Raw genomic sequence first — 25,054 nt, 5'->3', positions numbered from 1 at the left:
GCTTTTACAGGTCAGGTGGTGTGTACTGGCTCCTCCCCCTATGACCCTCCTCCAGACTCCAGTTAGATTTTTGTGCCCGGCCGAGAAGGGTGCAATTCTAGGTGGCTCTCATAAAGAGCTGCTTAGACAGTTTAGCTTAGGTTTTTTATTTTACAGTGATTCCTGCTGGCAACAGGATCACTGCAACGAGGGACAGAGGGGAGAAGAAGTGAACTCACCTGCGTGCAGGATGGATTGGCTTCTTGGCTACTGGACATGAAGCTCCAGAGGGACGATCACAGGTACAGCCTGGATGGTCACCGGAGCCGCGCCGCCGGCCCCCTCGCAGATGCTGAAGCAAGAAGAGGTCCAGAATCGGCGGCTGAAGACTCCAGCAGTCTTCTAAGGTAGCGCACAGCACTGCAGCTGTGCGCCATTTTCCTCTCAGCACACTTCACACGGCAGTCACTGAGGGTGCAGGGCGCTGGGGGGGGGCGCCCTGGGAGGCAAATGAAAACCTTTTAAAAGGCAAAAAATACCTCACATATAGCCCCCAGAGGCTATATGGAGATATTTACCCCTGCCTAAATGTACTAAATAGCGGGAGACGAGCCCGCCGAAAAAGGGGCGGGGCCTATCTCCTCGGCACACGGCGCCATTTTCTGTCACAGCTCCGCTGGTCAGGACGGCTCCCAGGTCTCTCCCCTGCACTGCACTACAGAAACAGGGTAAAACAGAGAGGGGGGGCATATTAATGGCTATATATTTATATAAAAAGCAGCTATAAGGGAGCACTTAATCATAAGGCTATCCCTGTCATATATAGCGCTTTTTGGTGTGTGCTGGCAGACTCTCCCTCTGTCTCCCCAAAGGGCTAGTGGGTCCTGTCTTCGTATAGAGCATTCCCTGTGTGTCTGCTGTGTGTCGGTACGTGTGTGTCGACATGTATGAGGACGATATTGGTGTGGAGGCGGAGCAATTGCCAAATATGAGGATGTCACCCCCTAGGGAGTCGACACCGGAATGGATGCCTTTATTTGTGGAATTACGGGATAGCGTCAACTCGCTTAAGCAGTCGTTTGCCGACATGAGGCGGCCGGACAATCAATTAGTGCCTGTCCAGGCGCCTCAAGCACCGTCAGGGGCTGTAAAACGCCCTTTGCCTCAGTCGGTCGACACAGACCCAGACACAGGCACTGATTCCAGTGGTGAGGGCGACGAATCAACCGTATTTTCCAGTAGGGCCACACGTTATATGATTTTGGCAATGAAGGAGGCGTTACAGTTAGCTGATACTACAGGTACCACTAAACAGGGTATTATGTGGGGTGTGAAAAAACTACCAGTAGTTTTTCCCGAATCAGAAGAATTAAATGACGTGTGTGATGAAGCGTGGGTTGCCCCCGATAAAAAACTGCTAATTTCAAAGAAGTTATTGGCTTTATACCCTTTCCCACCAGAGGTTAGGGAGCGCTGGGAAACACCTCCTAGGGTGGACAAAGCGCTAACACGCTTATCAAAACAAGTGGCGTTACCCTCTCCTGAGACGGCCGCACTTAAAGATCCATCAGATAGGAGGATGGAAAATATCCAAAAAAGTATATACACACATGCAGGTGTTATACTACGACCAGCTATTGCGACTGCCTGGATGTGCAGTGCTGGGGTAGTTTGGTCAGAGTCCCTGATCGAAAATATTGATACCCTGGACAGGGACAATATTTTACTGTCGTTAGAACAAATAAAGGATGCTTTTCTTTATATGCGTGATGCACAGAGAGATATCTGCACACTGGCATCACGGGTAAGTGCTATGTCCATTTCGGCCAGAAGAGCTTTATGGACACGACAGTGGACAGGCGATGCGGATTCAAAACGGCATATGGAAGTTTTGCCGTATAAGGGGGAGGAGTTATTTGGGGTCGGTCTATCGGATTTGGTGGCCACGGCTACGGCCGGGAAATCCACCTTTCTACCTCAAGTCACTCCCCAACAGAAAAAGGCACCGACCTTTCAACCGCAGCCCTTTCGTTCCTTTAAAAACAAGAGAGCAAAGGGCTATTCATATCTGCCACGAGGCAGAGGACGAGGGAAGAGACAGCAACAGGCAGCTCCTTCCCAGGAACAGAAGCCCTCCCCGGCTTCTACAAAAGCCTCAGCATGACGCTGGGGCTTCTCAAGCGGACTCGGGGGCGGTAGGCGGTCGTCTCAAGAATTACAGCGCGCAGTGGGCTCACTCGCAGGTAGATCCCTGGATCCTGCAGATAATTTCTCAGGGGTACAGGTTGGAATTAGAGACGTCTCCACCTCGCCGTTTCCTGAAGTCTGCTTTACCAACGTCCCCCTCCGAAAGGGAGACGGTTTTGGAAGCCATTCACAAGCTGTACTCTCAGCAGGTGATAGTCAAGGTACCTCTTCTACAGCAAGGGAAGGGGTATTATTCCACTCTATTTGTGGTACCGAAGCCGGATGGCTCGGTAAGGCCTATTCTAAATCTGAAGTCCTTGAACCTGTACATACAGAAGTTCAAGTTCAAGATGGAGTCACTCAGAGCAGTGATAGCGAACCTGGAAGAAGGGGATTTTATGGTATCCTTGGACATCAAGGATGCGTATCTCCACGTTCCAATTTACCCCTCACACCAGGGGTACCTCAGGTTCGTTGTACAAAACTGTCACTATCAGTTTCAGACGCTGCCGTTTGGGTTGTCCACGGCACCTCGGGTCTTTACAAAGGTAATGGCCGAGATGATGATTCTTCTTCGAAGAAAAGGCGTATTAATTATCCCATACTTGGACGATCTCCTAATAAGGGCAAGGTCCAGAGAACAGCTAGAGATGGGATTAGCACTATCTCAAGAGGTGCTAAAGCAGCACGGATGGATTCTGAATATTCCAAAATCCCAATTAATGCCGACAACTCGTCTGCTGTTCCTGGGGATGATTCTGGACACAGTTCAGAAAAAGGTTTTTCTTCCCGAGGAAAAAGCCAAGGAGTTATCCGACCTGGTCAGGAACCTCCTAAAACCAGGAAAGGTGTCTGTACATCAATGCACAAGAGTCCTGGGAAAAATGGTAGCTTCTTACGAAGCAATTCCGTTCGGCAGATTCCATGCAAGAATTTTTCAAAGGGATCGGTTGGACAAATGGTCAGGGTCGCATCTTCAGATGCACCTGCGGATAACCCTGTCGCCAAGGACAAGGGTATCTCTCCTGTGGTGGTTGCAGGAGGCTCATCTATTGGAGGGCCGCAGATTCGGCATACAGGATTGGATCCTGGTGACCACGGACGCCAGCCTGAGTGGCTGGGGAGCAGTCACACAGGGAAGAAACTTCCAGGGAGTGTGGACGAGCCTGGAAAAGTCTCTTCACATAAACATTCTGGAACTAAGAGCGATCTACAATGCTCTAAGCCAGGCGGAACCTCTGCTTCAAGGAAGACCGGTGTTGATCCAGTCGGACAACATCACGGCAGTCGCCCATGTAAACAGACAGGGCGGCACAAGAAGCAGGAGTGCAATGGCAGAAGCTGCCAGGATCCTTCGCTGGGCGGAGAATCACGTGATAGCTTTGTCAGCAGTATTCATCCCGGGCGTGGACAACTGGGAAGCAGACTTCCTCAGCAGACACGATCTTCACCCGGGAGAGTGGGGACTTCATCCAGAAGTTTTTCACATGCTAATAAACCGTTGGGAAAAACCAATGGTGGACATGATGGCGTCTCGCCTCAACAAAAAACTGGACAGGTATTGCGCCAGGTCAAGAGATCCGCAGGCAATAGCTGTGGACGCGCTGGTAACACCTTGGGTGTATCAGTCGGTGTATGTGTTTCCTCCTCTGCCTCTCATACCAAAGGTATTGAGAATTATACGGCGAAGAGGAGTAAGAACGATACTAGTGGCTCCGGATTGGCCAAGAAGGACTTGGTACCCGGAACTTCAAGAGATGGTCACGGACGAGCCGTGGCCTCTACCTCTGAGAAGGGACCTGCTCCAGCAGGGTCCGTGTCTCTTTCAAGACTTACCGCGGCTGCGTTTGACGGCATGGCGGTTGAACGCCAGATCCTAAAAGGAAAAGGCATTCCAGAAGAAGTCATTCCTACCTTGATAAAGGCAAGGAAGGAAGTCACCGCGAAACATTATCACCGTATTTGGCGAAAATATGTTGCGTGGTGCGAGGATCGGAGTGCTCCGACGGAGGAATTTCAACTGGGTCGTTTCCTACGTTTCCTGCAATCAGGATTGTCTATGGGTCTCAAATTGGGATCTATAAAGGTTCAAATTTCGGCCCTGTCAATATTCTTCCAAAAAGAATTGGCCTCAGTCCCTGAGGTCCAGACTTTTGTCAAAGGAGTACTGCATATACAGCCTCCTGTGGTGCCTCCGGTGGCACCGTGGGATCTAAATGTAGTTTTAGATTTCCTCAAATCCCATTGGTTTGAACCACTAAAGAATGTGGATTTGAAATATCTCACATGGAAAGTGACTATGTTACTGGCCCTGGCTTCGGCCAGGAGAGTATCTGAACTGGCGGCTTTATCTTATAAAAGCCCTTATTTAATTTTCCATTCGGATAGGGCAGAGCTGCGGACGCGTCCGCATTTTCTCCCTAAGGTGGTATCAGCGTTTCACCTGAACCAGCCTATTGTAGTGCCTGCGGCTACAGACGACTTGGAGGACTCCAAGTTGTTAGACGTTGTCAGAGCCTTAAAAATATATATTTCAAGGACGGCTGGAGTCAGAAAATCTGACTCGCTGTTTATACTGTATGCACCCAACAAGTTGGGTGCTCCTGCTTCTAAGCAGTCGATTGCTCGTTGGATTTGTAACACAATTCAACTTGCACATTCTGTGGCAGGCCTGCCACAGCCTAAATCTGTTAAGGCCCATTCCACAAGGAAGGTGGGCTCATCTTGGGCGGCTGCCCGAGGGGTCTCGGCATTACAACTCTGCCGAGCAGCTACGTGGTCAGGGGAGAACACGTTTGTAAAATTTTACAAATTTGATACCCTGGCAAAAGAGGACCTGGAGTTCTCTCATTCGGTGCTGCAGAGTCATCCGCACTCTCCCGCCCGTTTGGGAGCTTTGGTATAATCCCCATGGTCCTTTCAGGAACCCCAGCATCCACTTAGGACGATAGAGAAAATAAGAATTTACTTACCGATAATTCTATTTCTCGGAGTCCGTAGTGGATGCTGGGCGCCCATCCCAAGTGCGGATTATCTGCAATACTTGTACATAGTTATTGTTAACTAATTCGGGTTATTGTTTAGGAAGCCATCTTTCAGAGGCTCCTCTGTTATCATACTGTTAACTGGGTTTAGATCACAAGTTGTACGGTGTGATTGGTGTGGCTGGTATGAGTCTTACCCGGGATTCAAAATCCTCCCTTATTGTGTACGCTCGTCCGGGCACAGTACCTAACTGGAGTCTGGAGGAGGGTCATAGGGGGAGGAGCCAGTACACACCACCTGACCTGTAAAAGCTTTACTTTTGTGCCCTGTCTCCTGCGGAGCCGCTATTCCCCATGGTCCTTTCAGGAACCCCAGCATCCACTACGGACTCCGAGAAATAGAATTATCGGTAAGTAAATTCTTATTTTTACGGTGGTCTTTCAATAAGGCACAGGAGGACCCGGAGGAACAATCAAGCAGGGGATCAAGAGACCAATTAAAGTCGCCACCTATTACCAGACAGCCTTCCCTCAGCTGTTCTACTAGGCGGGAGATTGTCTTGAAAAACTGCTTTTGCTTTGTATTGGGGAGATGCACATTAACAAAAGTATGTATTTGGTTAAATCATTTACATTTCAACACCTGGCATCTACCTTCAAACAGTGTGTGGTGCGAAATCTCCAACACCGGCAGCCAAGACCTTTTTCACGGGTCGCCAGTGCAAGTCCAGTCGGACAGCGCCATGGCAGTGGCCTGCATAAGTCGGCAAGGCGGCACTCAAAGTGCAGCAGCCATGCAAGATGTGTCTTGGATTCTCGTCTGGGCAGATATCCATCTTCTAACCATCTCGGCCATCTTCATTCCAGGAGTCCTCAACTGGGAGGCAGACTTTCTCAGTCGCCAGGATGTCCATGCCGGAGAGTGGTCTCTCCACCTGGACGACACACGGAGAAAAACTGCGCCAATAGGAGATTTAAATGTCTATTTTTTACTGTTTTTAGTTTTTAGAAACACAAATCGTCACAATACATTAATAAAACACCGGGCGGTATTTAAAATACATCAATACAGAGGAAAAATAAAGAAATATTTTTTTTAAATCAAACAATCACTTATATAGTCCGCATATTTTGAGGCTGTTTAAGCTTTATCCACTGGGACATAAAATATAGTGCCTAATAGACTTCTGTGCACTGTATCTCTTGTGCATTTGCAGGTATCAATATCACAACAGTCCTTAGTCTTGGCCAGGACTTTAGGTTTTTAGAATACTTCGGGCAAGTGCCCACTCACTTCCACCTGAGAGGTCCTGATATCTCCCAGCTCTTTTTGGATCCAGTTCAGTCGCCTGGTGAGATAGCTTTTTCAGGGATGTTCTCCTCCTCAGCGTGGACAGTGTTTTTCCGGCTTGTGGTGATCAGAATAAAGGCTCTTGCGCATTTCTCCGCCTCCCCAGGGGTTCAGCGGCTTCCACCCGGAAGTCTTTCAAATCCTGGTACGCAAATGGGGTTTGCCAGCCGGGGATCTCGTGGCCTCCAGACACAACCACAAGGTTCTGGTGTACAGGGCCAGGACAATAGATCCGGACCTGACCTTCGTGGATGCACTCACGGTTCCATGGAACTTCCCTCTGGCATCTCTCTTCCCTCAGTATCTCTCCTTCCCAGAGTACTGCGCAAATTCAATAAGGAATGCGGCACGCTCATCCTGGTAGCTCCAGCATGGCCCGGATGCAATTGATAATCGGATCTGTGGGACCTCTCCATAGACGAGCCCTTCCTTCCACCTCTTCACCCAGACCTGCTCTCTCAGGGGCCCTGTCTCCATCCTGACCTGCCTTGCCTATCTTTGATGGCATGGCTCTTGAGACTTCCCTACTAAGGGACAAAGGCTTCTCTGGTACGGTAGTTCAGACTATGCAAACCAGCCTCAGCCCGCATATATTACCGGATATGGCACGCTTACTTCCAGTGGTGTGCTCACTGTTACTACGATCCTAAAGTTCTTAGGATACTTCGGCTGTTAGCCTTTTTACAGGCAGGCCTAGCAATGAGTCTTCGCCTGGCTACTCTGAAGGTCCAGGTCTCTGCCTTTTCCATCTGGTTCCAGAAGAGACTGGCTCCATTGCCAGATGTACGTACCTTCCTTCATGGGATACTATGAATACAACCTCCATTTGTCCCCCGGTGGCTCCGTGGGATTTGTCTTTGGTTTCGTAGGCCTTATCTCGGCCCCCTTTCGAACCTTTGTAGTCGGTAGACCTCAAGTGGTTAACCGCAAAAACCCTCTTTCTCCTGGCAATCTCCTCAGCACACAGAGAGGGTAATTCCAAGTTGATCGCAGCAGGAAATTTTTTAGCAGTTGGGCAAAACCATGTGCACTGCAGGGGAGGCAGATATAACATGTGCAGAGAGAGTTAGATTTGGGTGAGTTATTTTGTTTCTATGCAGGGTAAATACTGGCTGCTTTATTTTTACACTGCAATTTAGATTGCAGATTGAACACACCACACCCAAATCTAACTCTCTCTGCACATGTTATATCTGCCCCCCCCCCTGCAGTCCACATGGTTTTGACCAACTGCTAAAAAATTTCCTGCTGCGATCAACTCAGAATTACCCCCAGAGTTCTTTCATGTTGCTCACCATTCTTAATTTTTCACCAGGACGAGCGGTCCTTTGAAAAAGAGAAGGATACCTACCTAAGGTATTATCTAAGTTCCATATTAACTAACCCATTGTGGTACTGGCCTTTCAGGAACTCGGCCTCTCACAAGAGGAAGCAGCGTTAGATGTGGTCCGTGCTCGCCGGTCTATGTGGACCATACTGGTTCTCTTAGGAAGACTGATTCTTTATTCATCCTCCTATGGATTCCACAAGTGGGGCTGGCCAGCCACTAAACAAACAAAAGCACGTTGGTTCCGCGTGTCCCTTTCACAGGCATATACACAAGCGGATTTGCCTGTTCCAAATAAAGTTTCTGCTCACTCTACTCGCTCTGTGGGTCTTTCATGGGTAGCCCGCCGTGGTGCATCTGCTGAACAGCTGTGCAAGGCAACTACATGGTCTACTGCCCATACATTTCTTAGGTTCTATGCCTTTAATACGTTTGCCTCTCAGGATGCAACCTTTAGCTGCAATGTCCTTCTTTCAGCTTAGGAGCGTTCTGTCCCTAAAACAACTGCTTTGGGACTTCCCAAGTTTAAGAATTAATCCTGTGTAGACCATGGACCACAAAGAAGAAAAGAGGTGTTATAGTAAAACTTAACTTTTGTTAACTCTTTCTTTGAGGTCCATGTGATCCACAGGGCGCCCACCCTGACGTACCTAGCTTCAATGGGTTACTTCTCCGGTCACCACCTTACTTCTCCTCTATGTGAAAGTGTGTTTCCTGTGTGTACCATCCTTCCTTCTCTCTCTTCTCTCCAGCTCCTGCTTTGGGCTTGTTACTAAAACTGAAGTGCCTGAGCATGGGGGCGTGGTATGATGGGGGAGTAGCCCAGTGCATCCTGGGAGGCTGACAAGTTTATTGTTCTGTGTCAGTACTGGTCTTCACCAGCCATCATACCCAAGGTTAAGAATTAACCCTGTGGATCCCATGGACCTCAATGAAAGGAGAGTTTAGAAAGGTAAGTTTTACCATAACGCCTCTTTTTTTCCATGTGTAGTACTATAAATCTCAGCAAGGTATCACTTCTCATTACAAGCAGCTAGGGTGTGCAGTCTAGAGCCCCTCCCCTTATATATAGTCTCTCTTGCGTTTAAAATTGATAGCTGTTCAATATTTTATTAAGGTCTTAAGAAAGTTGGTCTCAAGCTTTTGTACTGTTCTAATCAAGGGTGTTCCAGATCAAATAGATCAATTTGGACCATCATTTGTCCAGTAAGTTCATCAGGCTGTTTTCAAGGTAGCGTCACTCTCTGTTTTCGGTGGCTTAAGGTCTACAACCTTGACAGAGGTTGCACTTCGTGGTGGCATCAAGAGCTTGAAGATGATGAATTAAACCACCAGGATAATGTGTTGGGTGGAAAAAAATTGTTCCAGCAAACTCGGCAGTGTTCATACCAAGGGTGGTAAATTGAGAAACAAATTTTCTTAGTAGGCAATAAAGAGACAGGCCTAAAACAGGTGAGCTGGAGACATTTTTGGTAGACACTGTGTCGATCTCATCAAATTTTCATATCTAATTTACCTGCCCTTACTGGTAGCAGTGCTTCTAGCAGTTGTAACAGAGTTAAAAAAAGGGATGTGCACCAGATTCTAGTGACGCCAGTTTATAATACACTGATATTCTCAATATGCCATTGTAGCGTTTTCCTGGACTTATTAGGTCAGGAAATGTTTTATCAACATTTGGCTTTAACAATGTGGCTATTGAAGCCGTGATCCTGAAGAAAAAAAAGATTCTGTGACAGTGTAATTTAAGCTTAAAACTAGAAAAACATTCAGCTAAAAATGAATAACAGGGCCTTCTGTAAAGAGGAGTTTCCTGCATCTACTTTCATTTGGCCAAGTTCTTTCTTTTTCAGTTGGGTCTGGATAGCGATTTAAGCCATTCCACTTTTAGCTCTTGTGGACCTAAACTTAGTTTTATCAGCTTTATAACACTACTTTGAAATCCTTTTAGTCAGTGGAGTTTAAATTTCTTAAATGGAAGATGACCTTTCTATTGGCCATCTCTACAGTGAGGAGAGTTTTCGGAACTTGGTACTGTATTTTGCAGTTCTCCAAATATCATGTTTCACGAAGACAAGGCTATTCATAGGGTAAATCCATCTTCTTCCTAAAGCATTACCCAAATTACACTTGAATAGGTCCTTTGTTTTTCATCAGGTCTTTAGAAAAATGCATGACCCCTCACTTGCTAGATGATGTCAGGGCTTTGATAACCTATATTAACACTCCGCTAGTGTGATCTGAGAGATACATGACTTATTTTTTTTCTTTGACTACAGTCCAAGTGAGGTGAGCAACGGAGTGTTAAGAGGAGCCAAGCTTTGCAAAATGGATGATCTATGATGCTCAAAAGACATTGGACATCTCAGCAACTTTTCGCTTGGCAGATTAATACTTCTCCACTGGCACACTTCTCAACTCTTTTCACTGCTTCATGAATAGACCCCTTAATCTCTTTCCACTTTATCACTCTTCAAGCTTTGATAAATCTAGCCTATAGAGTGGGAGGAGATTTAGACTTTTGTCAGATATATTTAGTATTTGTAAACTGAAATGCAAACAAATGTACAATTATATAACTGAGCAAGACTCAAGCGCAAAACACAGAAGCAGCCCGGGACTTAGATACGGGGGCAACCTTAAACCCCAAAAAGCGGATACGTGCCGTTAATAGAGGTGAAATAACACAGAGAGAGAAGTATATTTACTTTTCTCTAACGTCCTAGTGGATGCTGGGGACTCCGTAAGGACCATGGGGAATAGACGGGCTCCGCAGGAGACATGGGCACTTTAAGAAAGAATTTAGATTCTGGTGTGCTCTGGCTCCTCCCTCTATGTCCCTCCTCCAGTTTGAATCTGTGCCCGGACGAGCTGGGTGCTGTTCAGTGAGCTCTCCTGAGCTTGCTGTAAGAAAGTATTTTGTTAGGTTTTTTTATTTTCAGGGAGCTCTTCTGGCAACAGACTCCCTGCATCGTGGGACTGAGGGGATAGAAGCAGCCCTACTGTCTGAAGCTAGGTCCTGCTTCTTAGGCTACTGGACACCATTAGCTCCAGAGGGATCGTACACAGGATCTCACCCTCGTCGTCCGATCCCAGAGCCGCGCCGCCGTCCCCCTCGCAGAGCCGGAAGACAGAAGCCGGGTGAGTATGAGAAGCAAGAAGACTTCGAAATCGGCGGCAGAAGTCTCCGTTCTTCACATGAGGTAACGCACAGCACTGCAGCTGTGCGCCATTGCTCCAAACACACCTCACATACTCCGGTCACTGTAAGGGTGCAGGGCGCAGGGGGGGGGCGCCCTGGGCAGCATATGGACCTCTTTTGGCAAAAGTACACATATATACAGTTGGGCACTGTATATATGTATGAGCCCCCGCCAAGAAAATGTATATTTAAGCGGGACAGAAGCCCGCCGTCGAGGGGGCGGGGCTTCTTCCTCAGCACTCACCAGCGCCATGTTTTTTCTCCACAGCACCGCTGAGAGGAAGCTCCCTAGCCTCTCCCCTGCAGATACACGGTAGAAGAGGGTAAAAAGAGAGGGGGGGGGCACACAATTAGCAAAAATCAATATAAACAGCAGCTACTGGGTTAACATTAAATTACTGTTATTCCTGGGTTAATAGCGCTGGGGTGTGTGCTGGCATACTCTCTCTCTGTCTCTCCAAAGGGCCTTGTGGGGGAATTGTCTTCAGATGATCATTCCCTGAGTGTGTGGTGTGTCGGTACGTGTGTGTCGACATGTCTGAGGTAAAAGGCTCCCCTAAGGAGGAGATGGAGCAAATGTGTGTGTGAGGGGTGTCTCCGTCGACAACGCCGAAACCTGTTTGGATATGTGTAATTAAGTGCTAAGGTGAATTTATTGCACAAAAGATTAGAGAACAGACAGGGAATCTACCCATGTCTGTCCCTATGTCGCAGAGACCTTCAGAGTCTCTCAATGCTCACTATCCAAAATAATAGACACTGATATCGACACGGAGTCTGACTCCAGTGTCGACTACGATAATGCAAAGTTACAGCCAAAATGGCAGGAAAGTATTCAATATATGAATATTGTAATAAAAAATGATTTGCATATCACTGATGGCTCATCTGTCCCTGACACAAGGGTACACATGTTTAAGGGGAAGAAAGCTGAGGTAAATTTCCCTCCTCTCATGATGAAAAAGAGCGGGAATCTCCAGACAAGAGACTGCAGTTTCCCACAAAGAATTCTCAGGGAGTATCCTTTCCCTACTAGGACCAGGATACGATGGGAATCTTCCCCTAGGGTGTCACGTTTGCCCAAAAGGTAGCCCTGACTTAACAGCTATCCTCAGGGATCCTGCAGATAGCGTGCACATTCTGGTACACTACTCAGACCGGCGATTGTGTCGGCATGGGTTTATAGCGCTGTAGCAGCGTGGACAGGTACCTTATCAGCAGAGATTGAGACCCTGGTATGTATGTGTATATATATATATATATATATATATATATATATATATATATATATATATATATACCAAAGGGACATTAGTCTACTGGGTTCTAGAGTCAACGCTATGTCGATTTCTGCTTGTCGTGTCCTGTAGAATATGCAATGGACAGGTGATGCCGACTTAAGAGGCATATGGAAGGCTGAGGATTGTGTGGAGAAGGGATCTCGGACCTGGTCTCCACAGCTATAGCTGGTAATTCTGAACTTTTGCCTTATATTCCTGCACAGCCTAGGAAAGCACGACATTATCAAATGCAGCCTTTCGATCACAAAGAAACAAGAAAGTCCGAGGTGCATCCTTTCTTGCCAGAGGCAGGGGCAGAGGAAAGAAGCTGCACAACACAGCTAGTTCCCAGGAACAGAAGTCCTCCCCGGCCTCTACAAAATCCACCGCATGTCGCTGGGGCTCCACAGGCGGAGCTAGGCCCGGTAGGGGCACTGCTTCGTAATTTCAGCCACAAGTGGGTTCACTCCCTGTTGGATCCCTGGGCAATAGATATTGTGTCTCAGGGATACAAGCTGGACTTTGAGGAGATGCCCCCTCACCGACGGCCCTGCCGGCTTCCCCCCACGAGAGGGAAATAGTGTTAACTGCAATTCACAAATTGTATCTTCAACAGGTGGTGGTCAAGGTTCCCCTCCTTCAACAAGGAGGGGGTTATTATTCGACCATGTTGTAGTCCCGAAACCGGACGGTTCGGTCAGACCCATATTGAAGTTGAAATCCCTGAACATATACCTGAAAAGGTTCAAGTTCAAGATGGAATCGCTAAGAGCGGTCATCGCAAGCCTGAAAGGGGGAGATTTTATGGTGTCTCTGGACATAAGGGATGCATACCTTCATGTCCCCATTTATCCACCTCATCAGGCGTACCTCAGATTTGCGGTACAGGATTGTCATTACCAATTTCAGACGTTGCCGTTTGGTCTCTCCATGGCCCCGAGAATCTTCACCAAGGTAATGGCGGAAATGATGGTGCTCCTGCGGAAGCAAGCTGTCACAATTATCCCGTACTTGGACGATCTCCTCATAAAAGCGAGATCAATAGAGCAGTTGCTGAACAGCGTATCACTTTCTCTGGAAGTGTAACGGCAACACGGCTGGATTCTAAATATTCCAAAGTCGCAGTTGGTTCCTACGGCTCATCTGCCTTTCCTAGGCATGATTCTAGACACAGACCAGAAAAGGGTTTATCTCCCGATAGAGAGAGCTCAGGAGCTCATAACACTGGTCAGGAACCTATTAAAACCAAAACAGGTGTCAGTGCATCACTGCACTCGAGTCCTGGGAAGGATGGTGGCATCATACGAGGCCATTCCCTTAGGCAGGTTCCATGCGAGGACCTTTCAATTGGACTTACTGGACAAGTGGTCCGGATCACATCTTCAGAAGCATCGGTTAATCACCCTATCCCCCAGGGCCAGGGTGTCTCTCCTGTGGTGGCTGCAGAGTGCTCACCTTCTCGAGGGCCGCAGATTCGGCATTCAGGACTGGGTCCTGGTGACCACGGATGCAAGCCTCCGAGGGTGGGGAGCAGTCACACAGGGAAGAAATTTCCAAGGTCTGTGGTCAAGTCAGGAGACTTGCCTTCACATCAACATCCTGGAACTAAGGGCCGTATACAACGCCCTACGTCAAGCGGAGACCCTGCTTTGCGACCAACCGGTTCTGATTCAGTCAGAAGCCACCAGAATTCTTCGCTGGGCGGAGAATCACGTAAGCGCACTGTCAGCAGTATTCATCCCGGGAGTGGACAACTGGGAAGCAGACTTCCTCAGCAGGCACGACCTCCACCCGGGAGAGTGGGGACTTCATCAAGAAGTCTTCACGCAGATTGCAAGTCGGTGGGAACTGCCACAGGTGGACATGATGGCATCCCGCCTCAACAAAAAGCTACAGAGGTATTGCGCCAGGTCATGAGACCCTCAGGCGATAGCTGTGGACGCACTGGTGACACCGTGGGTGTTCCAGTCGGTCTATGTATTTTCTCCTCTTCCTCTCATACCCATAAGAAAAAGAGGAGTGAGAACAATACTCATTGTTCCGGATTGGCCAAGAAGGACTTGGTATCCAGATCTGCAAGAAATGCTCACAGAGGACCCGTGGCCTCTTCCTCTAAGACAGGACTTGTTGCAACAAGGGCCCTGTCTGTTCCAAGAATTACCGCGGCTGCTTTTGACGGCATGGCGGTTGAACGCCGGATCCTAGCGGAAAAAGGCATTCCAGATGAGGTCATTCCTACGCTGATAAAGGCTAGGAAGGACGTGACACCTCAACATTATCACCGTATATGGCGAAAATATGTTGCTTGGTGTGAGGCCAGGAATGCCCCTACGGAGGAATTCCAGCTGGGCCGTTTCCTTCACTTCCTACAGTCAGGAGTGACTTTGGGCCTAAAATTGGGTTCCATTAAGGTCCAGATTTCGGCCCTATCCATTTTCTTTCAAAAAGAGCTGGCTTCTCTACCTGAAGTTCAGACGTTTGTGAAGGGAGTGCTGCATATTCAGCCCCCTTTTGTGCCCCCGGTGGCACCTTGGGATCTTAACGTGGTGTTGAGTTTCCTGAAATCCCACTGGTTTGAACCACTCAAAACGGTGGAATTGAAATATCTCACGTGGAAGGTGGTCATGCTACTAGCATTGGCTTCGGCTAGGCGTGTGTCAGAATTAGCGGCTTTGTCACATAAAAGCCCCTATCTGGTTTTCCATGCGGATAGAGCAGAATTGCGGACCCGTCCACAATTTCTGCCAAAAGTGTTTTCATCCTTTCATATAAACCAACCTATTGTGGGACCTGTGGCTACTACTGACTTGGAGGATTCCGAGTTACTTGATGTGGTCAGGGCTTTGAAGGTTTATGTAGCCAGAACGGCTAGGGTCAGGAAAACAGAATCTTTGTTTATCCTGTATGCTTCCAACAAGCTTGGTGCTCCTGCTTCAAAGCAAACTATTGCTCGCTGGATCTGTAATACGATTCAGCAGGCTCATTCTGCGGCTGGATTGCCGCTGCCAAAATCAGTTAAGGCCCATTCCACTAGGAAGGTGGGCTCTTCTTGGGCGGCTGCCCGAGGGGTCTCGGTATTACAGCTGTGCCGAGCGGCTACTTGGTCAGGTTCAAACACTTTTGCAAAGTTCTACAAGTTTGATACCCTGGCTGAGGAGGACCTTGTGGTTGCTCATTCGGTGCTGCAGAGTCATCCGCACTCTCCCGCCCGTTTGGGAGCTTTGGTATAATCCCCATGGTCCTTACGGAGTCCCCAGCATCCACTAGGACGTTAGAGAAAATAAGATTTTACTTACCGGTAAATCTATTTCTCGTAGTCCGTAGTGGATGCTGGGCGCCCATCCCAAGTACGGACTTCTTCTGCAATACTTGTATATAGTTATTGCTGCAATAAGGGTTATGTTATTGTTGCATCAGGGTTGAACTGATGCTCTGTTGTTGTTCATACTGTTGACTGGGTAAGTTTATCACAAGTTATACGGTGTGATTGGTGTGGCTGGTATGAATCCTGCCCTGGATTTCCAAAATCCTTTCCTTGTACTGTCAGCTCTTCCAGGCACAGTTTCTCTAACTGAGGTCTGGAGGAGGGACATAGAGGGAGGAGCCAGAGCACACCAGAGTCTAAATTCTTTCTTAAAGTGCCCTGTCTTCTGCGGAGCCCATCTATTCCCCATGGTCCTTACAGAGTCCCCAGCATCCACTACGGACTACGAGAAATAGATTTACCGGTAAGTAAAATCTTATTTTTCCTTTATTTTATCCACCTACATTATTGCCATGGGGTTTATACCTATACTGTGCACAAATTTACGATTATGGTGGGTACACACTTGAACAGTATACCATTCGTTCTAGCGACGATTGATATATTAGTAGTGGATCGACGGGTGTATACACCCGATATATCTGTGAGTGACGTCATTCACATACATATCAGGTCGGCCCTGCAGTACATCTGATACAGATATCTCTGAAAGATATATTGGTGCATCTGCATGTGGGTGCAGGAGCCGCCAAATTTAACTGGGCGGGCATTTAAATTTGCCTGCCCAGTTGTGATGTTTGGCCTGACATATCGAGTAACCGATTGGTAAGTTTCTATAGCTTACCTAATTTGTTGCCCGGTCAGCTGATTTGGCTTTTAAATGTCAACCCAGCCTTAAAGGCCAACACACTTAAAGATCTAACTGAACGATATGAACGTTCTCGTTCATTAATGAACAAGAACTCGTTCATTTCGTTCAGTGTGTAGGCACCAACGATGAACGATGCGCGGCCCCGTGTTCGTTCATAGCTGGTGCCGGGTCGCTTATATGCATGCCGATATGGACAATCTCGTCCATATTAGCTTGCAGGGTTATGGAGCCGGGTGACACTAACCCCCCTCCCCCATCGCCGGGTGTGTAGTGCCCATTAGACTAAAGCTGTGTTAACAATGCAGTGTGATCCACAATAGTTTTGAATGCATAACTAAAATGTCAGATCGTATTGAAATTGGTAACTTTTATTTTTACTAAAATGTTTTGTTTAATTACAGGCTCACAGTAATACAAATTCTGTGTATCATTTGTCAAACTACACATCTTTGTAATAATAGCCATATTATTTTACAGGATAAAGTTGGTGAGTTTGCCAAATTATCTAAAATTGAGCTGCTTGAAGCAACAGAGAAGTCAATTGGACCTCCAGAGATGTACAGATTTCATTGTGAATTAAAAAACTGCAGGGAAAAAGAAAAACAACTTGAGGTACTGTACAGTTTGTTTTAGCTAATAAACTGTTTACTTGAGTCGCTGACTAAAGAAATCCACTTATTTTTTTTATTTTTGTGGCGACTTTTTCAATGATAATGCATCTTATTAAAAAAATGCGACTAGGACGCAAAAGCAGCTTATTCTGATTAAAATGATATATGGCATGCCTATATTTTGTGTGTGACTGGATCTGCGTACCAAATGCTGCGTTTACAGTGTTTTCCTAGAAAACCCTATAATGTACAATTTTGTATGCAGATGAAGCCGCAGTCACATGCAGATATAGGCATGCCGCTTATAATTTTAAGCAGGAGTCTCTGCACGTGCGTCCTACTTGTATTGCATCGCAAATAAGACGCATTTTCGGCAAAAATGACGCTTGATGCTAACAGAGTTGCAAAACAGCTGTCTGCTCGCTTATGCCAGGCATTTCTCTAACGTCCTAAGTGGATGCTGGGGACTCCGTTAGGACCATGGGGAATAGCGGCTCCGCAGGAGACTGGGCACATCTAAAGAAAGCTTTAGGACTATTTGGTGTGCACTGGCTTCTCCCCCTATGACCCTCCTCCAAGCCTCAGTTAGATCTCTGTGCCCGAACGAGAAGGGTGCACACTAGGGGCTCTCCTGAGCTTCTTAGTGAAAGTTTTAGATTAGGTTTTTTATTTTCAGTGAGACCTGCTGGCAACAGGCTCACTGCATCGAGGGACTAAGGGGAGAAGAAGCGAACTCACCTGCGTGCAGAGTGGATTGGGCTTCTTAGGCTACTGGACATTAGCTCCAGAGGGACGATCACAGGCCCAGCTTGGATGGGTCCCAGAGCCGCGCCTCCGGCCCCCTTACAGAGCCAGAAGGCAGAAGAGGTCCGGAAAATCGTCGGCAGAAGACGTCCTGTCTTCAACAAGGTAGCGCACAGCACTGCAGCTGTGCGCCATTGCTCTCAGCACACTTCACACTTCGGTCACTGAGGGTGCAGGGCGCTGGGGGGGGGGCGCCCTGAGACGCAATAAAAACACCTTGGATGGCAAAAAAATGCATCACATATAGCTCCTGGGCTATATGGATGCATTTAACCCCTGCCAGAATCCATAAAAAAGCAGGAGAAAAGTCCGCAAAAAAGGGGCGGAGCCTATCTCCTCAGCACACTGGCGCCATTTTCCCTCACAGCTCCGTTGGAGGGAAGCTCCCTGTCTCTCCCCTGCAGTCACTACACTACAGAAAGGGTTAAAAAAAGAGAGGGGGGCACTAATTGGGCGCAGTATTAACTATACAGCAGCTATAAGGGGAAAAACACTTATATAAGGTTATCCCTGTATATATATAGCGCTCTGGTGTGTGCTGGCAAACTCTCCCTCTGTGTCCCCAAAGGGCTAGTGGGGTCCTGTCCTCTATCAGAGCATTCCCTGTGTGTGTGCTGTATGTCGGTACTTTTGTGTCGACATGTATGAGGAGAAAAATGATGTGGAGACGGAGCAGATTGCCTGTAATAGTGATGTCACCCCCTAGGGGGTCGACACCTGAGTGGATGAACTGTTGGAAGGAATTACGTGACAGTGTCAGCTCTGTATAAAAGACAGTGGTTGACATGAGACAGCCGGCTACTCAGCTTGTGCCTGTCCAGACGTCTCATAGGCCGTCAGGGGCTCTAAATCGCCCGTTACCTCAGATGGCAGATATAGACGCCGACACGGATACTGACTCCAGTGTCGACGGTGAAGAGACGAATGTGACTTCCAGTAGGGCCACACGTTACATGATTGAGGCAATGAAAAATGTTTTACACATTTCTGATAATACGAGTACCACCAAAAAAAGGGGTATTATGTTCCGTGAGGAAAAACTACCTGTAGTTTTCCTGAATCTGAGAAATTAAATGAGGTGTGTGATGATGCGTGGGTTTCCCCCGATAACAACGGATAATTTCTAAAATGTTATTGGCATTATATCCTTTCCCGCCAGAGGTTAGGGTGCGTTGGGAAACACCCCCTAGGGGGGATAAAGCGCTCACACGCTTGTAAGGGCTCTACCTTCGCCTGAGATGGCCGCCCTTAAGGATCCTGCTGATAGAAAGCAGGAGGGTATCCTAAAAGGTATTTACACACATACTGGTGTTATACTGCGACCAGCAATCGCCTCAGCCTGGATGTGCAGTGCTGGGTTGGCGTGGTCGGATTCCCTGACTGAAAATATTGATACCCTAGATAGGGACAGTATATTTTTGCCTATAGAGCATTTAAAAGATGCATTTTTATATATGCGTGATGCACAGCGGAATATTTGCCGACTGGCATCAAGTCTAAGCGCGTTGTCCATTTCTACCAGTAGAGGGTTATGGACACGTCAGTGGTCAGGTGATGCGTATTCCAAACGGCATTTGGAAGTATTGCTTTATTAAGGGAGGAGTTATTTGGGGTCGGTCTTTCAGACCTGGTGGCCACGGCAACAGCTGGGAATTCCACGTTTGTACCCCAGGTCGCCTCTCAACATGAGAAGACGCCGTATTATCAGGCGCAGTCTTTTCGTGGACAAGCGGGCAAAAGGTTCCTCATTTCTGCCCCGTGACAGCCAGAGGGAGAGGAAAAAGGCTGCAGAAATCAGCCAGTTCCCAGGAACAGAAACCCTCTCCCGCCTCTGCCAAGCCCTCAGTATACGCTGGGGCTTTACAAGCAGAATCAGGCACGGTGGGGGGTTCGTCTCACTGAATTTCAGCGCGCAGTGGGCTCACTCGCAAGTAGACCCCTGGATCCTTCAGGTGATATCTCAGGGGTACAAATTAGAATTCGAGACGTCTCCCCCTCGCCGTTTCCTAAAGTCGGCTTTACCGATGTCTTCTTCTGACAGGGAGACAGTTTTGGAAGCCATTCACAAGCTGTATTCCCAGCAGGTGATAATCAAGATACCCCTCCTGCAACAGGGAACGGGGTATTATTCCACACTGTTGTGGTACCGAAGCTGGACGGCTCGGTGAGACCGATTCTAAATCTAAAATCTTTGAACACTTACGTACAGAGGTTCAAATTCAAGATTGAGTCACTCAGAGCAGTGATTGCGAACCTGGAAGAAGGGGACTACATGATGTCTCGGGACATCAAGGATGCTTACCTTCATGTCAAAATTTACCCTTCTCACCAAGGGTACCTCAGGTTTATGGTACAGAACTGTCACTATCAGTTCAGACGCTGCCGTATGGATGGTACACGGCACCCCGGGTCTTTACCAAGGTAATGGCCGAAATTATGATATTCCTTCGAAGGAAGTGAATTTTAGTTATCCCTTCCTTGGACAATTCCCTGATAAGGGTAAGATCCAGGGAACAGTTGGAGGTCGGTGTAGCACTATCTCAGGTAGTGTTGCGGCAGCACGATTGGATTCTCAATATTCCAAAATCGCACCTGGTTCCGACGACGTGTCTTCTGTTCCTAGGGATGATCCTGGACACAGTCCAGAAAAAGGTGTTTCTCCCGGAGGAGAAAGCCAGGGAGTTCTCCGAGCTAGTCAGGAACCTCCTAAAACCGAGCCAAGTCTCAGTGCATCAATGCACAAGGGTTCTGGGTAAAATGGTGGCTTCCTACGAAGCAATCCCATTCGGCAGATTCCACGCAAGAACTTTCCAGTGGGACCTGCTGGACAAATGGTCCGGATCGCATCTTCAGATGCATCAGCGGATAACCCTGTCACCAAGGACAAGGGTGTCCCTCCTGTGGTGGTTGCAGAGTGCTCATCTTCTAGAGGGCCGCAGATTAGGCATTCAGGACTGGGTCCTGGTGACCACGGATGCCAGCCTGCGAGGCTGGGGAGCAGTCACACAGGGAAGGAATATCCAGGGCTTATGGTCAAGCCTGGAGACATCACTTCACATAAATATCCTGAAGCTAAGGGACATTTACAATGCTCTAAGCTTAGCAAGACCTCTGCTTCAAGGTCAGCCGGTGTTGATCCAGTCGGACAACATCACGGCAGTCACCCACGTAAACAGACAGGGTGGCACAAGAAGCAGGAGGGCAATGGCAGAAGCTGCAAGGATTCTTCGCTGGGCGGAAAATCATGTGATAGCACTGTCAGCAGTATTCATTCCGGGAGTGGACAACTGGGAAGCAGACTTCCTCAGCACGACCTCCACCCGGGAGAGTGGGGACTTCACCCAGAAGTCTTCCACATGATTAAAAACTCGACAGGTATTGCGCCAGGTCCAGGGACCTTCAGGCAATAAGCTGTAGACGCGGTGGGTGTACCAGTCAGGGTATGTGTTCCCTCCTCTGCCTCTCATACCCAAGGTACTGAGATTGATAAGATGGAGAGGAGTAAGCACTATATTCGTGGTTCCGGATTGGCCAAGAAGGACTTGGTAACCGGAACTTCAAGAGATGCTCACGGAGGATCCGTGGCCTCTACCTCTAAGAAGGGACCTGCTCCAGCAAGGACCCTGTCTGTTCCAAGACTTACCGCGGTTGCGTTTGACGGCATGGCGGTTGAACGCCGACCCCTGAAGGAAAAAAGGCATTCCGGATGAAGTCATCCCTATCCTGATCAAAGCCAGGAAGGATGTAACCGCAAAAACATTATCACCGCAATTGGCGAAAATATGTTGCGTGGTGCGAGGCCAGTAAGGCCCGACGGAGGAAATTCAACTGGGTCGATTCCTACATTTCCTGCAAACAGGAGTGTCTATGGGCCTGAAATTGGGGTCCATTAAGGTTCAAATTTCGGCCCTGTCAATTTTCTTCCAAAAAGAACTAGCTTCAGTCCCTGAAGTTCAGACGTTTGTAAAAGGGGTACTGCATATACAGCCTCCTTTTGTGCCTCCAGTGGCACTTTGGGATCTCAATGTAGTTTTGGGTTCCAAAAGTCACATTGGTTTGAACCACTTAAATCTGTGGAGTTAAAATATCTCACATGGAAAGTGGTCATGCTGTTGGCCCTGGCCTGGGCCAGGCGCGTGTCAGAATTGGCGGCTTTATCCTGAAAAAGCCCTTATCTGATTTTCCATTCGGACAGGGCGGAATTGAGGACTCGTCCTCAGTTTCTCCCCAAGGTGGTTTCAGCGTCTCACCTGAACCAACCTATTGGTGGTGCCTGCGGCTACTAGGGACTTGGAGGCCTCCAAGTTGCTAGACGTTGTCAGTGCCCTGAAAATATATGTTTCCAGGACGGCTGGAGTCAGGAAATCTGACTCGCTGTTTATCCTGTGTGCACCCAACAAGCTGGGTGCTCCTGCTTCTAAGCAGACTATTGCTCGTTGGATTTGTAGTACAATTCAGCTTGCACATTCTGTGGCAGGCCTGCCACAGCCAAAAATCTGTAAATGCCCACTCCACAAGGAAGGTGGGCTCATCTTGGGCGGCTGCCCGAGGGGTCTCGGCTTTACAACTTTGCCGAGCAGCTACTTGGTCAGGAGCAAATACGTTTGTAAAATTCTACAAAATTGATATCCTGGCTGAGGAGGACCTGGAGTTCTCTCATTTGGTGCTGCAGAGTCATCCGCACTCTCCCGCCCGTTTGGGAGCTTTGGTATAATCCCCATGGTCCTTACGGAGTCCCCAGCATCCACTTAGGACGTTAGAGAAAATAAGAATTTACTTACCGATAATTCTATTTCTCATAGTCCGTAGTGGATGCTGGGCGCCCATCCCAAGTGCGGATTGTCTGCAATACTTGTACATAGTTATTGTTACAAAAATCGGGTTATTATTGTTGTGAGCCATCTTTCAGAGGCTCCTCTGTTATCATGCTGTTAACTGGGTTCAGATCACAGGTTATACGGTGTGATTGGTGTGGCTGGTATGAGTCTTACCCGGGATTCAAAATCCTTCCTTATTGTGTACGCTCGTCCGGGCACAGTATCCTAACTGAGGCTTGGAGGAGGGTCATAGGGGGAGGAGCCAGTGCACACCAGATAGTCCTAAAGCTTTCTTTAGATGTGCCCAGTCTCCTGCGGAGCCGCTATTCCCCATGGTCCTTACGGAGTCCCCAGCATCCACTACGGACTATGAGAAATAGAATTATCGGTAAGTAAATTCTTATTTTCCCTCTATGTGGCACATTGAGGCAAGATGTATGAGGACATATCTGTGTCTCTTGTATGAATCTGTTGTACTCTAAATATCTGTGTCTTCTATGGTTCGTTACACTCTATGTACAATAATGACCTTTAATATTTATAAGTGATGCTAAAATATGTATAAACGTCTATACATTTTTTGCGTGTGTATATTTTATATACATATATATATATATGTGTATGTATATGAGTGTGTGTGTATGTGTGTGTGCGTATGTATATGTGTATATATATATATATATTGAGGTCTATCTTCATTACTTAGAATTTTCAGCTTATGATATTGCTACTTCAGTCTTCATTAAAAATTATTATTATTATTATTACATCTTATTTATAAGGGGCCACAAGTGGTTAGCAGAGCCGTACATGTGGTATACAGAACTTAACATTGCAGTAAATAAAACTAAAACAGAGCACAAGTAGCAATTGGCCCCACAATACAGCTGAGCTGTACGGAAGCTAAGGCATAATTGGGGTCGGCCAGCCGTTGGAAGAGATGAACGGTTACGAGCGAGAAAAGACGTGGGTATAGACGGTCGCTGAGTAGGAGAGAGCTGTAATTAAAATGCGAGAGAAGAGTACTGTGAGAATAGGAGGGATGAGGACCCTGCTCCGAGGAGCTAACTATGTAGGTAGAGGGGGAGACATGAAGACAGGCGACATGAGGAGCAAACAAGCATAATGTGCCCTGATTGCAAGAAGTCAGTGAGGCAGAGATGGCCAAGGTATGAGGCAGGGAGTTGGGAGAAGGGTTTTCAGTGCATGTTTGATGCTTTGCAAGGTTGGGGAAAGAATAATACAGCGAGGCAGCTGGTTCCAGTGAAGGATGGCAGCACAGGCAAAATCTTGGATTCGCGCATAGGATGCAGTGACCGGGGTAGAGGCGAGGCGACAGTCATAGGCTGATGCAGGTAGTATGCACGGACATGAGTAAGGAGATGTAGGGAGTAGTGGAGTTAGAGAGGGCCTTGTATGTGAGGAGCGAGATGGGAGCGTGGGTGGCCAGTGAGGAGAATGTTGCCATAGTCTAAATGTGTGATGACAAGTGAGTAGATAACAAGTTTAGTCGCACTCTGGGAGAGAAACGGTCTGATGTGAGCGATGTTGCACAACTGGAACCGTCAGGCTTGAGCCAGAGATTGGACGTGAGGGGCAAAGGAGAGGGAGGAGTCGAGTCGCTCCCAAGCAGCAGAGTTGGGGAACGGGGGAGATGATGATGTTGTCAACAGTGATAGAGCTATTGGGGGTGTTAGACTCTGGATGGGGGAAAGATGATGAGTTCAGTTTTCCCCATGTAGAGCTTCAGGGAGCGCTTCGACATCCAGGATGAAATGGCGGAGTAGCAGCTGGAGACCCGAGAGAGAACAGAGTGGGGAGAGGTCAGTAGAGATATAGTTGCATATCATCAGCACAGAGGTGGTATTGAAGGCCAAAGGAGCTTACGAGTGCACACAGTGTATAGATGTACAGGGAGAAGGGAAGGGGGCCATGGACAGAACCCTGGGGGGACACTGACGGGAGGATGTAAGGGTGTGAGGTGGATTTGGATGCAGACACAGAGAAGGAGCAATTAGAGAAGTAAGAGGTGAACCAGGCAAGGGCAGTGTTAGAGAGGCGAATGGTCTGGAGGCTGCGGAGAAGGAGAGGATGATCAAAGGCAACAGAGAGGTCCAGGAGGATGAGCAGAGAGAAGTGACCCCTGGATTTTGCCGAAAGCAGGTCATTGGTGACTTTGACCAGGGCAGTTTCAGCGGAGTGGGCGAAAGCCAAAATTCAAGAGGATTGAATCCTCACAAGAATGGAGTTATCAGAGAGGTGGCTGGTGAGGCGACTGTATACCAGCCACTCAAGTAGTTTGGAGGCGAATGGGAGAAGAGAGATGAAGTGGTAGCTAGCGAGTGAGAAAGGGTCAAAGTTGGGTTTTCTAAGAAT

The 25,054-nt window shown here is 47.9% G+C and overlaps 1 protein-coding gene across 1 annotated transcript in view; it reads left to right on the top strand.

The window, feature by feature from the left end:
- Positions 1-25,054, top strand: part of SMC5 (structural maintenance of chromosomes 5) — a 403,478-nt gene that overhangs the window by 62,066 nt on the left and 316,358 nt on the right. The window contains exon 5 of the mRNA XM_063913893.1: positions 16,924-17,058. Coding sequence (XP_063769963.1) covers positions 16,924-17,058 — 135 coding nt within the window. The remainder of the gene's footprint in view (positions 1-16,923; positions 17,059-25,054) is intronic.

Source organism: Pseudophryne corroboree, chromosome 1, assembly GCF_028390025.1.
Source record: "Pseudophryne corroboree isolate aPseCor3 chromosome 1, aPseCor3.hap2, whole genome shotgun sequence".
Taxonomy (NCBI): Eukaryota; Metazoa; Chordata; class Amphibia; order Anura; family Myobatrachidae; genus Pseudophryne; species Pseudophryne corroboree.
This window is presented reverse-complemented; position numbering and strand designations above follow the sequence as displayed.